Genomic DNA, 13,650 nt, shown 5'->3' on the forward strand with positions numbered 1-13,650 from the left:
ATTGTTGGTTTAGAAAATCCTCCATCTTGGAGAAGTCATAGCATAGGTCACCGTCGCACGTCTTTCTTATATCATAGTACTGCATATCAAAGATGAAAAATTGCATATTTTAAACAACACTTTTTTTAAGTGCTTTATGTTTCTCGTTTGACATGGTCTGAGATACGTAAAACTTAGTCTTACATTTTTACCACCAGAAATGTCCACTATGCGGTTGAAGATGTTGTTGCAGACCATGTATGCGGACACACAAGAAGATCCACCATCAGCAGCTAAAGAAGAAAACAGAACAAAAAAGATGAAAGATGAATAGCATGTTATTAGGCTGCAAAATTCAGACTTGTAAGCTTATTGCATGGAATTGGAATTACTAATTACCACAAAGCTTGATTGCTTGTTGGCAGTCCGAAACCAACTTGCTCATGCTATTGTAATCTGATTGTTGAATCAGTTTCATGTCCAAAGCATAATCAGTGTATGCTTTGTACTGTATTTCCGGGTTCGTAAGTCCATTACCGATGGCAAATCCCTGAGAAATAGTGAATTGGTTACATAAAGACCTGATAGTAATGCAATTTGAAGGCTGTCGTAGACAAGAATTCAGTAAGATACCTTTAGATTAATATGAAGTCCTTCTCTATTTTTATTCATTTGCAGGAATATAGTGCCCAGCATATGACTCTCCAGTAATGTAAAAATCGTTCTTCGCATACTGAGGATGCTCCTTGAAGAAGGCCTAACAATGTAGAATAAAGACACTTAGATTCTGATACAAAATGTGATTTCTCCATTTTGATAGCATCCCTTTTAATAATAACTCAGCTACTGCGTAAACAGGAGCGATATAGTCCTCAGAGATCTCTTTTCTTCTCTTCATACCTCAAAAGACGTGAATGATCTATTATAAATTGTTCAAGCATTAGAAGTCCTTAAAAGTTGGCCACTTTTGCCTACATGCTTGGATGACTACCAAATGTCTAGATATAAAGAATGCATTTTCTTGATTGCAATAAGTGATGGCATTACTTTCGTCGAAAGCCTTTCACAATCTCAAGATGCTTGGAAGAGTGCAAACTCATTAATAACATGGAAAACTGTGATCAGATCATGAATTTCATACTTTATGCATGGAGAAACAAACCTGCAGGAAGTCATATAGATCATTGCTAACACCCTCCTCATCGTGCCTAATGTCATCATCATCAGAACTATAGCTGAAACCTGTTCCGGTGGGCTGGTCGACGTATATAAGATTTGATATCTGCATTTCACGATCTCTAGTGAATACACATCTACCAATATTGAAGCATTAGATAAACGGAACATGGAAAAGTAACAAAAAGGTTATCGCTTGGTAGCAATAAAACCTTTCGATAGAAAGTACCTTATCCCATCCAAAATCATTCCATGCTAAGGAGAGGTTACTTGTTATGTGGAAGGGGCCATTTTCATAAAACAAAGCCAATTCACTACTGCACCCTGGTCCTCCAGTTAGCCATATAACTACAGGATCAGTGGTGCTGTTCCTCGATTCAAAGAAAAAATAAAACATCCTGCAAAACATTGCCCCAAGATGCTAAGCAAAAATTTTCTTCACTAGACTTGAAAATGATCTAAATAAGCACCAACAGGACGCAAAAATACAGAGCATGAAAATGTTCAACAACACTGGTAAAATTGTCGTACACGTGGCATGTATATGTGAACTGGAATACAATACAGAAACATTAATGTGGAATCCATATTCAGTACCGTCCAAGAATGTATATATAAATCAAATCCCGCACTCATCCTATTCCCTGAAAATCCCTCAAAAAATCAAATCTGCTCATAAGAACCTCTAGCAACAGCCATTCTTGATCTGGCAACTTACATTCAGACACGTACAAACAAGCACATAAGCGCGAAAGATAAATGGATTATACAAAATTCTTCACTGGAATCAGCATACACCAAAAAAACAGAGTACATATTCAAATTGCAAGAATATGTATATACCTCGCATCTTTAGTGTGTGGGAGTTTGTAATAACCAGCATGATGGCCCAAGTCTTGGACAGAGGCCCCTGAGTTCCCCAGAAGAGGGAATTTCAGCCGCTTTTCAACAATTCTTGATGCGCCAAAATTGTAGTCTTGGCTGGGATGCTGAGACACTTCATGCTTGGGGAACAAGTTGAGGGCTCTGATGAGTTTATCCGCCTGTGTTTTTGGGAATCTAAGATTGGAAGGAGACGTTAAAAAACTGCCGTCTCTTGACTCTGCTAATGAAAGAGTTGCAAAACTGAGAAGAAATGAGAGCAAAAAGCAATGAGAAAAGCAAAGGGTTGCAGCCATTTTTTCCCGTAGTCGAAGGTTTCTAAGAAGGAATGCAAAGATTGTTTTCTCCGTGAGTTATATATATACGCAGATGGAGTGAGAAATGTGCATTGTATGCGTCTGTTCTGTGGGGGGGTTGCATTAACGGTCTTTAATTTGCATCTTTTTCTTATTCTTTCTCAATAATATTGAATTCTTTCATTTAATTTCTTGACTTTCATCATTAACTTAATTCATAAATAATGATAACTTTGATTTAATTTATTGATTTTTACGTATGTATGTCGATAAAAAAAATGATCCCTTCATGTCAGAATATTAAGTTAATATTTTTTTTTTTGGAGCAAAAACTGTATCAATAATTTTCAAACGTATTCAAAAAATCTTATAAATTAATATTGATTTTCTTGGTGTAAAATTATAGTGGACCCAAATGAGAAAAGGGAATAAAGAAAAAGTAGAAAAAAGAATAACAGAATTTTAATTAAATGGACATAAAAGTATTTTAGAATTTGGTAAAGTGCAATGCTTTGGCAGGAGGAGGTTAAAGGCTAAAGGGAGTGATGATGAAATCATTGACATAAACATGACTTTTTTGCATCATTATTTATTGTTTTTCCATGAAATGCACCTTAACAGAATCTTCAGTTCATTGTTTTGGTGGTGGTTGGAATTACTTACTTAGAACTTGGAACTTAAAGTTCAATCTTCATACTAAGTACCATTCATCAGATGTTGTAATATTAATACCATGAATGTCACTATTTATTTTTTATTTAATAATATTCAATGATTGTTAAATTGTTCGAATAGTGGTAACCAGTAGTGTGAAAGTTTGAATAAACAACTTAAAGATCCACGTGTCATTTTTTAATTATTTATATAAACAATTGTTTTGGTATTAATTTATATTGAAATACGAGTATACAACGGGGTGTTTGCAATAGTTTTTACTTTTTGTGGTGGAAATAAATTATAAATTAAGTAGTAGTAAAAGTTGAGATTGTTCGTAATAAGTGGCGTAAGTTGATAGGAAGGTATTTATAACTTTTAATTTCAGTTAATTTAATTTAAGCAATTTAAAAATAAAAATTGTAAAATAAAAAAGATGTAATTTTGACATGGAATGATTTTGAGATTTTAAGATAATTTGGTCTAAATTATTTGAATGAATTATGATAAAAAATTTACTATGAGGTTTGTCCCTTCTCCAAAATTAAAATTAAGCATCAGTTTAGCACACCTAATTCCGGAAATTTCGGATACTATTTTGACTCAGCCTAGTGATGACATCAAATGCTGATAACCTTCTCATCATTATCATCACCTCTATTTTTCATTCTTCTTTTTTCTTTTTTTTTTAGGTAAATTATAACTATCTCATGTGATATTTATCACAATTATAAATACTCCCATATTGTTTAAAAAATTATAAATACTTTATTGAATGAAAAATAATTATGTAACTCATAAACGGTGAAGTAGACATTACTATTGTATCCTTGTTGAAATTTTTTAAAAATAAAAAAATATATAGAGTGGGCAGAATAAATAATTTATAGGAAATATTAATCCATAAAAATACTTTAAAAATTATAAAAAGTATATGAATTACAATTCATGTATAATTCAAAAGGCAATTTGATTGATTCACCAAAAAAAATATGAATGAAAATCTAATACAATTGGCTCGTTATTAAACAAATATTATAATTAGAGAGTTATATATTTATAATTTCTCGAATATCAAAAAAGTATTTATTTTTTAGGATATATAGCTGTAATTTTCCTTGTTTTTTTAAGTGGGATTGAAGACACACACGCTCGAGCGTGTGTATTGGGAACGGATGGATGTTTGTCATTATGCTTCAAAATTATTGAAAATAGATTATAATATATGTATTATTGTTTTTAAATTGGATAAAATTATTATAGATATCAAATTATGTCTTGATAGTAATTGTAAAAGCATAAAATTTATTTGATATTATGAGATCAAAATATTGTATATATCGAGTCGTGGTTTAAATAAAATAGAATAAATTATATTGATGTCTAATGAAATTAGACTTAATTACAAATACTTAGTAAAATCAATTTAAGACAAAAAGTATATATCTAATAGTGGGAAATTCAAAACCATAATAAGGAGGTAAAAATGTGGGAACACGTCACGTGGCCTTCATTTAAGTCTAATCAATAATAAAATCACACTAATTAATTACTATCTATTTATAGCTATTTTAAATTCTATATTCAAAGTACTAAAATACATATATGATGTAGCACATATGACAGAAGTGCTAATATAACAATAACAGCTAGGAAAAAGGAAAACGTCAAGTACACTACACGCTTTTGCCTTTCCCATTACGTCATAGATCCCCGGCCTATTAGTTATAATTAATTTCCTACACTGGTAATGGTATTGAAAAAACAAATAGTTGTCAAGTTTTTGTTCAAGAAAATCGTGTTTGGAACTGAAACAAAGATTTGTCCGTCCGCGGAAGCCATGTGAAGCCAAGCTGTTGGCTGTTGCTTGCAAGCTACAGAAACCTTAAAATCATAGAAGCAATTGCTGATTTAAGAATTGCAACCGTAAAGCAACAGACTCGCTGGGGTTTGCCTGAACTGTAATAATAATACACCATTTTTTTTTGGTACAAATCCAGTATCACCAGCTTTCCCCAATTATATGCTACATACAATATATTGTGGAATAAAAATATTAATTTACAGGAAAATATTGTGGAATAAATTGTTACAATAAACAATTAGTGTCATCTCATATTAATTTACAGGAAAAAATGCAAGCAAACTCCATGTGATATTGCAAATGAGCAAATTATCCTCTTATGAAAAAATTAATAGCAATTTACCTCCCTATATTTTTAAAATAAAGTAATCAACTCTTTAGACAGAAAAGTAAATTACTCCATTTTAAAAAATACAAAAAAATAAATTATTTTATTTTTTTATACGGAATAATTTATTTATTTTTAATATCATAGGGATAAATTGCTATTCACCCTTAATTTATATATTGTAACGGTCAATATACTAACAATAAATATAATTGGGATTAAATTTTATCTTCCAACTTAGGTTATTTTGGTATTTTTGTCTTTTAACTTTGTAGGCTAGTATTTTGATTTTCTATTTTTTTATTTTCAGTCCTTTTTCACCGTAGTTAGCAAGAACGGTGAACTTAAATTAAAGAAAATACAGTACCAAAATGTTGTCCTACAAAATTAGAGGATAAAATGCTTGCAAAAATAAGATTAATATCACCAATTTAAAAGGTCGGATAAGGTATGCATAAAAGTAGTAAATTCCAACGAAAGAAAAGACTAAATTGAGAAAATAAAAGAGATAAAGGATCAGGATGATATTCTATTGAAAAAATAAACAAAAAAGGTCGACAAAACGCAAAACGACCTAAATTAGATGATAAAAATTGCATTTAAACCATATAATTGTTTTCATATTTATGTTGTCACTAAATTATAATAGTAAATATGTTATGAAATATTTGTAAAAACAAATTGTTTTCATAGTTTCTGTTAAATCATAGGATAATTGGCTTTCATGATCAATCTGAATGTGAGGGGATTTGGCTCGACAAATGGGACAAGATTGCTTCTTCCGCAGCCACCCGAGAATGCAAACTTCATGGTACACATGCGAGCATGGCAATCTTATCACCTCCGTAACTTCACCTTTCAACAACTCTTCCAGGCATATCGAGCACTCCCCCCCCAAATCCCCGCCCCCACTTTTCTCAACTCTCACCCTCTCTAATACCTTCAGCGCTTCCCACCGGAAAAGCATCCGTAACTCCGGTTGAGAGTGCACCAATTCAAAATATTCTTCCGGATGATTCTCACGGAAAGATTTCCACTGCTGGAATTCTTCCTCTGCTATAGTCTGAATCTTTCTTATCACCAGATAAAGACGGTGATTTTTCAGGGATAACTGGTTTTCTGCGAAGCTGTCAAAAAATTTAACCAATTCCCTAACCAAATCTTGTGAGTTCTCCAGTGATTTACTCTCAGCAACATTGCCATTGCTGAAAAAACCCTTCCACTGGATCTGTTTCTCATCCAGAGAAAACGGTATGCTCATCAGGTCTAGCATTTTCATCATGGTTTCACGACATTTACCTGGAGAAAATATTCGGTCCGATGGTATGGAAAACTCTTGTGTTGTCCCGTAGCAAGAGACTTTGCTGCTTGCTGATGATGATGGTTTGAGATCAATCTGAACATCGGAGAACAATCGCACTTCATCCAGCAATGATGTAGACTGCTGATGCGTTCGTGGCACTAATAACCGATAAAGATAAACTTCAATGGAGCAATTGTTGCTCGAGTTAAGGGGTGGAGTGCGCACCATCTTTAGGAAGAGGATTTTGAGAAAAACAAGTAGCAGTTGTTGAGGAAGTATGAACAAATAAATACCCATCGGTAAAGTAGTGTCAACTGTATCCTAGTTATTGTAGAACTCTAGAGTGGACGTAGAATTTGAGTTCACGTCAAACTCATTTTCCAGGTATGAGATTAATATATCATTGTTTAAAATACAATACTATTTAAGTTAAAATTTGAGATATATAATATTTTAACCAACATTGGACTCCCAAAAATACAAGCATCATGACTTTCTTTCCTTCTCTTATAAATATTCAAGACCGTGTAAACGGGCGAACCCACAGGTGCAGAGCAAAATCAAGAATCAGATGTTCCATTATAGTACACCTAAGGTTTTATGATACACCTAAAATACAGAATACGTTCCACACTGCGAGGGTGATGGTCATGCAGAGTATAAACGAGCATCTCCTCATTATGTACTAACCTCGTACATGATGTGATGGCATTATCAAGTGGATAATAGCAACAGAAAAACAAGTTACGATCGAACTCTGGCAAGACGAGCCCTCATTTCTTCTAGTTCTTCATCATCATCAGCATTCTCCTGTAATTAAACAGGAGTACTCGACATGTTTAAAGCTCGGGAAACAAAGGGACGAGACATCTATGCATGGCATTGGAAATAGGTGAGAAAGGTACCTCTGCTTCTTCACTGGTCTCAGGTTGCTTTAGTTTCTGTTTTCTGACAGCTTCAGGAAGTTGTGCGGCAGTCTCACCAGCAATTGCTGTTAAGACCTTGTCAATTTCTTCTTCAGTCTCCTCTTCTATGTCTTCTGAATCCAGTGCATCGTCCACAGCCTCATTCACCATCTCTTCAATTACACCGGCCTGCAACGGCGTAATAGGGCCTTAACACATCATAATTCATTAAGAAGAAAACATTAAGGATATTAAAATGTCCCATCAGAAAATTCACTGTCAGGACCTGCCATCACCATAGACTCATCTGTCCACATTTCCAGTACATATGAAATGACAATATTTCAGCATGGCAGTACTTTTCTACATTGCATTGTTCTTGTACAATTTTTCAGTTTTCTCTGCCTTTACACCAGAAGACTTGTCAGATCTATAATATTGAGATTCTCCCCACGTATCTTTAGGTATAATTTATAAACTGTTTATGTCGACACAATTAATAATTTAAATCAGACAAAACGATGAAATATTGGCAGTTGCCGCAAAAGCAAAATCACCTTAGTCATTTCTTTAGTGAATTCTTGCATAGTCACAGCTACTTGTGGAGCTTTCATAAGATTATTGACAAGCTTCATGACTTCAGCACTTTTCGACAAGTGTCCCACAGTTCGAGCAACAGCTGAAGAATCATAATAAAAAATCAAGCAAAGATACCATGGAAAGTGGTTAACATCTGAGGAAACAGAAAACAAAGTAAACACCAAAAAGACAAGATCAAAGTAGAAAATCCCTCTACTAATTACAAAATCACATCACAAAGAAAGGCATACAGCAATTCCAGGAGCATCTAGCCAAGAAACCAACTCTGAGCCTGACTCTAACAATTTTGAAAAAGATGAACAGATTCACCCTCTTCAAAACGAGTTCTTCTACTGATACAAGATATATATAAGAAGTTGCAAGTTTCCATGTTTAAGACAGAAAGAGACAATAAAGTGAGCAGATCCTAATTACGCTCCAACTATGAAAATAAGAGGGCGACCAGCCTAGAAGAAGCACTATCAAGGCCAAGTTCTGTGGGTGAGGTTAAGAGTGTGGCTCTCCTGAAGTTTATACTTTCCTGCTCATATATGCATAGGATCTTTTACCACTAGAATTGCTAATACTTCATCACTATACCAGTTACAATGTTATTTAACTATTCACAAGTTATCTGACTAACGTGTATATTTTAAATAAAAATACATAGTATTGCAGTCGAATTTGTAAACCAATGGTCAAAGTCTATAAAGCATTGTTGTTTATCATATAGTGTGCCAAAAGCATGATGAAAAATGAATTACTATCCTCATCGAGAATATACGACCTTACTCCAATACGGAATATGAAACAAATTCGATATTATATAGAGTGCTATTTTCTAAAATCTCGCAATAAATCAGAAACGGCAAAAATTAATCAAACACTGGGCAGAAGCATAACACAAGATCGATTGGCATAATTACAACTTAAGACTTTATCGTACACTTAAACAAACAAAAATACAGGACCTTTAGCCATAATAACAAGCTAAAAATTCCCAAAACATCTTGTAGCATCACTCATGACAAGAGAAAAAGTGAACGGAAGGCCCTAACCAACACTTTCTCCAAGATGCATTGATATGGAATTCAACTGAGCCTTGTTTTCGTAGAGTCGGTTCACCGTTTTCCTAGACCTCACAAGTTCTTTTGCGAGTGCCTGATGAGAAATTATTAAGGAAGCAAATTAGACACATAAATAATCCCATGCTCGCAGATTTGATGTAGGTAAACATTAAAGAATCTCTATATTATCCAGCCATCCACTCACATTTCCTGCCACTGAAAAAGTGGTCCTTTCTAATTAATACAATCCCAGGATTGACTGGAAAACAAAACTTAAAGCCTTGATCTCTCGATTCACAAACATTGAAATACAATCCATGAAAAACAATATTTAAAAACGCAGACCAAAATCTTTAACCCATGTCCCAAAAATCCAAGTGATCGTTCATCACAAACTTACAAATTTACAATCCCTTAAAAAAGTCAGAAAATCAATAAAGAAACAGTACCTTTGCAGAACCCATGTCGTTTCTTTTAGCAGCCTCTTTGATCGCCTTCTGCACATTCTTCTCTTCTCTCTGTATATCTAGTCAAACCCACGAACAAAAGCAACCCAAAATCTTCGTTAAACACTTAAAATCAAAACAAAAGCACAAAATAAAATTCCAAAAAGGAAAAAGAAAAGAAACATAAAACCCATATGATTAAACCTAGAAATATGAACAATGACCTCGGATTTGGCGTTCGATGTTGCGGCACTCTTGGCGGAGGCGACGCTGCCAATCTCTCAGCAATTGCTGCGGGTTAGGTTTCGGCTTTAATATATTCATCACTTTCTCCATTTTTCTATTCAGGGTTTCTATCTCCGATCAGTTTTATTGAAAAGCAGATTCTGATTTCTCCCTTCACTCTCCGCTGTTGTCAGTTGAGTGAGGCTTCCGCTGTGTGTTTCGGTTTCCACAGGCAGAACAGAACCCCAAATCCGGAGAAGAGAGGAAATAGCGCTTTTTCCCTATTTTACCAAAAATCGAAAAAAAAAATATAAAAATGGAGCAGAGTTGTTGATGGAAAAAAATGAGAAAAATTAAAACCAAACTGTATTTTCCTTTTTTCTTTTTCTTCATTTTTAAAAAAGGCGCTTAGATATTTGTGTCTGAAATTATATATTAATGTGTTTCCGGTTATAACAATAATAACATAAGAAGGAATATTAGTCATATGCATAATTTTAATTTTTTATTAGTAAATTAATTAATGAATCAAAATGTCGTGCCATGAAAACAGAGTTCAGCCCAACATTATTATTATGATTTCTGCCTAGTACAAGAAATGGGCCTGTACCGGTATACTATATAGTCTACTATTGGTCCATAAACAGAGTTCAGCCCAAATTTATTTGAAAAATAGGCCATTATCTAATATGCAAGCATATATAATATAAATAGTATTGGTATATTTTAATAATTATAATTTTATTTATATATATTTGATCTTGATAATTACATATATAATGAGTATTGTAATAATGTAATCATAGTCATTCACTCAAAAAAGGCAAATACACACATATATAAAAATTCTGATCAAATTGAGTTTGGCTATTTATATATCATATAAGATATAAATATAGTGACTGGGATATTTCAAAACATAATCTTTTAAATGAATTAATGTATCCCATGTATATATATAAAACTGCCTTTTGTTTGTTTGTATATAAGGTTGGAATTGAGTCCAACATCCTATTCAAGGACACTGTTTGTTTTCAGCTACGACGGTAGAGTAATTCTATCCCTACAACAATTAATTTTTCTTGACTTCCGGACATAAACAAAACATTAATGTTCACCTACTATACTCTGAATTTCCTACATCTAAAAATTAACCATTGTATAACTGAAAATGATTATAAAGCCAGTCTAGTGCAAAGTGTGTAGTTATTTTAATAAGTTTTACTGAAAGAAATATTTAAGGTAGCTATTTTAATGATTAACATTTTCAAACCTTGGAAAAAAAACGAAAAGATTGAATAAGAAATCAAATATATTGACTTGGAGCTGGTACAGATGACAAACATGTTTTTGGGTCATTAATTTGCACATCTGACTTCTACAACCAGACAGTATAGTTAGAAAATTAGCAACTTAAAAGGAAAGATTGATAGCCTTTCATTCTTAGCCGTGGGGACTGCACAGGACAACCAAAGTAGCATATATATTGGCAAAGCCCTTGAAAAAACATTGTCGGCAAAGAGAGGTCCCATTTCAGTCATGCAGACGAAGGCCGGCCACAGCCGCCCGACACATACACATACAGTTGAAGAAACCCGTTGTCTGAAATTCCAGGATTTGAGGCAATCTATAATAGAAGCTGCTGCTGCTGTTTCAGATTGTGAAAAGAAAAGGATATTGTCCATATTAAAATTTAGTACATGGACTTGAAAGTTACTGCCGACCAAACTAATCATTTCGATTATTAGCTAGTTACTCTCTACTCTCTCATTTCATTTTAGAATTAATGTTTAATCATATATTCTCCTGAGTTGATAAGTGTAATGCATTTGTTATATTATTTCGTTTGTGATTAAATATCGACAATGTGCGGTATTAATTTGTAATATGGTATGCTATATATTCATCCATCTCAATCTAAGTGTGCTAGATTATGTGTTTTGTTAGAACTTTAACAAGTTTGTCTTTAAGAAAAAAAATATTTACTTGGAACCCTTAATTTGTCTTCATCTTACAATAACTTTATCATTAATATTATATATTAATTGTTGTAGTGAACATCCTGATGATGTTGTAATATTATGGCATGCACGGTAAGAAATTTGCATAAGCAGTCCAAGTTTCTGTGGAGTCACAAGGCAATAAATACATGAGGGACAGGATTTCTACGTGTTAGAATATACATAATGAAATTCCACAATTGTCGACCCTCACACTTTAACAGCTTCAACTAATTAATTTGATCGCGGTACACAATTGATTTGGTTCATGTCCTTTACACACTGGGACAAGTCACATTTGAAATTCCCCATCAGCTTTTAACTATGGAGATGTTGAACCATTGATGTGAATTTTATGAACTCTCATCACACTGATGAAATTGGAAGGAATCTAATTATTTACTCTACATTAATAACTTAATATTACCACATTATATATATAAGGGGGAAAACTATATATATATAACCTCATCCCTAGCTAGAGCAAATCTAATATTTAATACAATCAATTACGTGACATGTATATATACCATAAAACATTTGAACCCCAAAATAAGCAGGAACAAACCCTGTCTGAACTTCAAAATCTTTCTTCTACACATCCCCAAAGGAGCAACCATTAATTGTGGCAAAAACAATCCAAACAAGCAAGCATTAAGACTTTTTTGTTAGTATGTATCACAAGTGCTTGAGCCTGTTTTTGTCTCCAAATGCAGCCCATGCCCATTCATCATCCCATTTTTTCTTGAGTGGGACCTCACAATCTTCTTATTTATACCATCGCATCCCATTCCCATACTTACTCATCATCAGAACCTGCACCAAATCATTAAAGCAAACAACTGATCTGTTGCACATGGGCATGGCTCTCCTTGTTTATCTCCTCTTCCTCTTCATGTTCCCCTTTTGTAATAAGGCTCAGGGTCCACCTTCGCCTGGCTACTACCCCAGTTCAAGAATTGGCTCAGTAGGGTTCCACCATGGGTTCACCAACCTTTGGGGTCCTCAGCACCAGAGTTTGGACCACGGAACACTCACAATTTGGCTGGACAGGACCTCAGGTAGTACACTCATCACTCATGTCTACACCTTAGCTAACCTAGGTTAGCTACTCATCTTAATTTGTGTGCTTCAAAGAATGACTTGTACTGTGTGTTGGTGGTTGTTTTCGGAGTCTTTAATAACACAATGCGAATGTGGTACTACTACCACGAATATCTATACTGTTTGTCTATCGGCAACATGTAATTTGACTCAACGTTACATTTTAATCTAGCTTGTATATATATTTAATTTTAATGCTAAGAACTCTATTTTTGCAAGTTTATAGTATTTTATAAGTGCCCTAATAATATATAATTGATGAGAGATCATATGTTGTACATATCCGTACAATATTTTAGTTTAGTATGAAAAAATTAATGATTAAGAATTGTCTTTAGTTGGCTACTTTAATTTTGAAAAGCAAGAAATGGTGAGTGAATGCAACAATACTTCTTTAATGCCAATTATGGAACCTAAACTGTTTGGATGGTTATTTTCAATGGCAGGGAGTGGTTTCAAATCGCTCAATCCTTACTCTTCCGGTTATTTCGGGGCCGCCATCAAGCTCCAACCTGGTTATACTGCCGGAGTGATTACATCTCTCTATGTAAGAAATTAACTGAAAACGTACATGTATACGTAGGTTGGAAGTGGTGCTAGAATTTTGTTAATTATAAGTAATAAAAGTTGAAGTAAACGATGGGAATTAATGGCAGCTTTCGAACAACGAAGAGCATCCTGGGGAGCATGACGAGATTGACATAGAGTTCCTTGGGACGACAGAGGACAAACCCTACGTGTTACAAACAAATGTGTACATCAGAGGGAGTGGGGATGGGAACATCATAGGGAGAGAGATGAAATTCCACCTTTGGTTCGACCCCACCCAAGATTTTCACGAT

At 33.9% G+C, this 13,650-nt stretch overlaps 2 protein-coding genes and 1 pseudogene across 2 annotated transcripts in view; 1 reads left to right on the forward strand and 2 right to left on the reverse strand.

The window, feature by feature from the left end:
- LOC105169937 overlaps positions 1 to 2,375 on the reverse strand; it is a 3,102-nt pseudogene extending 727 nt beyond the window's left edge.
- On the reverse strand, positions 6,946 to 10,016 carry LOC105169938 (vacuolar protein sorting-associated protein 24 homolog 1). The gene is made up of 6 exons (XM_011090488.2): positions 9,704 to 10,016; positions 9,483 to 9,559; positions 9,025 to 9,127; positions 7,945 to 8,066; positions 7,388 to 7,576; positions 6,946 to 7,292 (listed from the first exon to the last, which is right to left on the reverse strand). The coding sequence occupies exons 1-6, from the start codon at positions 9,813 to 9,815 to the stop codon at positions 7,227 to 7,229; spliced, it is 669 nt and encodes a 222-aa protein (XP_011088790.1). The 5' UTR covers positions 9,816 to 10,016; the 3' UTR covers positions 6,946 to 7,226.
- Positions 12,494 to 13,650, forward strand: part of LOC105169939 (xyloglucan endotransglucosylase/hydrolase protein 31-like) — a gene marked incomplete in the record, with an annotated part of 2,888 nt that continues 1,731 nt past the window's right edge. The window contains 3 exon segments of the mRNA XM_020696698.1: positions 12,494 to 12,765; positions 13,255 to 13,355; positions 13,465 to 13,650. Of these exon segments, the coding sequence (XP_020552357.1) occupies positions 12,561 to 12,765; positions 13,255 to 13,355; positions 13,465 to 13,650 (492 nt within the window).

This window comes from Sesamum indicum, linkage group LG9, assembly GCF_000512975.1.
Source record: "Sesamum indicum cultivar Zhongzhi No. 13 linkage group LG9, S_indicum_v1.0, whole genome shotgun sequence".
In the NCBI taxonomy this organism is placed as follows: Eukaryota; Viridiplantae; Streptophyta; class Magnoliopsida; order Lamiales; family Pedaliaceae; genus Sesamum; species Sesamum indicum.

Excerpts from the sequence above, each read along its gene's own strand:
- LOC105169938 (XM_011090488.2), bottom strand. The coding sequence starts at position 9,815 with ATGGAGAAAGTGATGAATATATTAAAGCCGAAACCTAACCCGCAGCAA. Across the intron at positions 9,560-9,703 it reads CATCGAACGCCAAATCCGAG|ATATACAGAGAGAAGAGAAG; the intron begins GTCATTGTTCAT and ends GGGTTTGACTAG. Across the intron at positions 8,067-9,024 it reads GCATCTTGGAGAAAGTGTTG|CTGTTGCTCGAACTGTGGGA; the intron begins GTTAGGGCCTTC and ends ATGATTCTTCAG.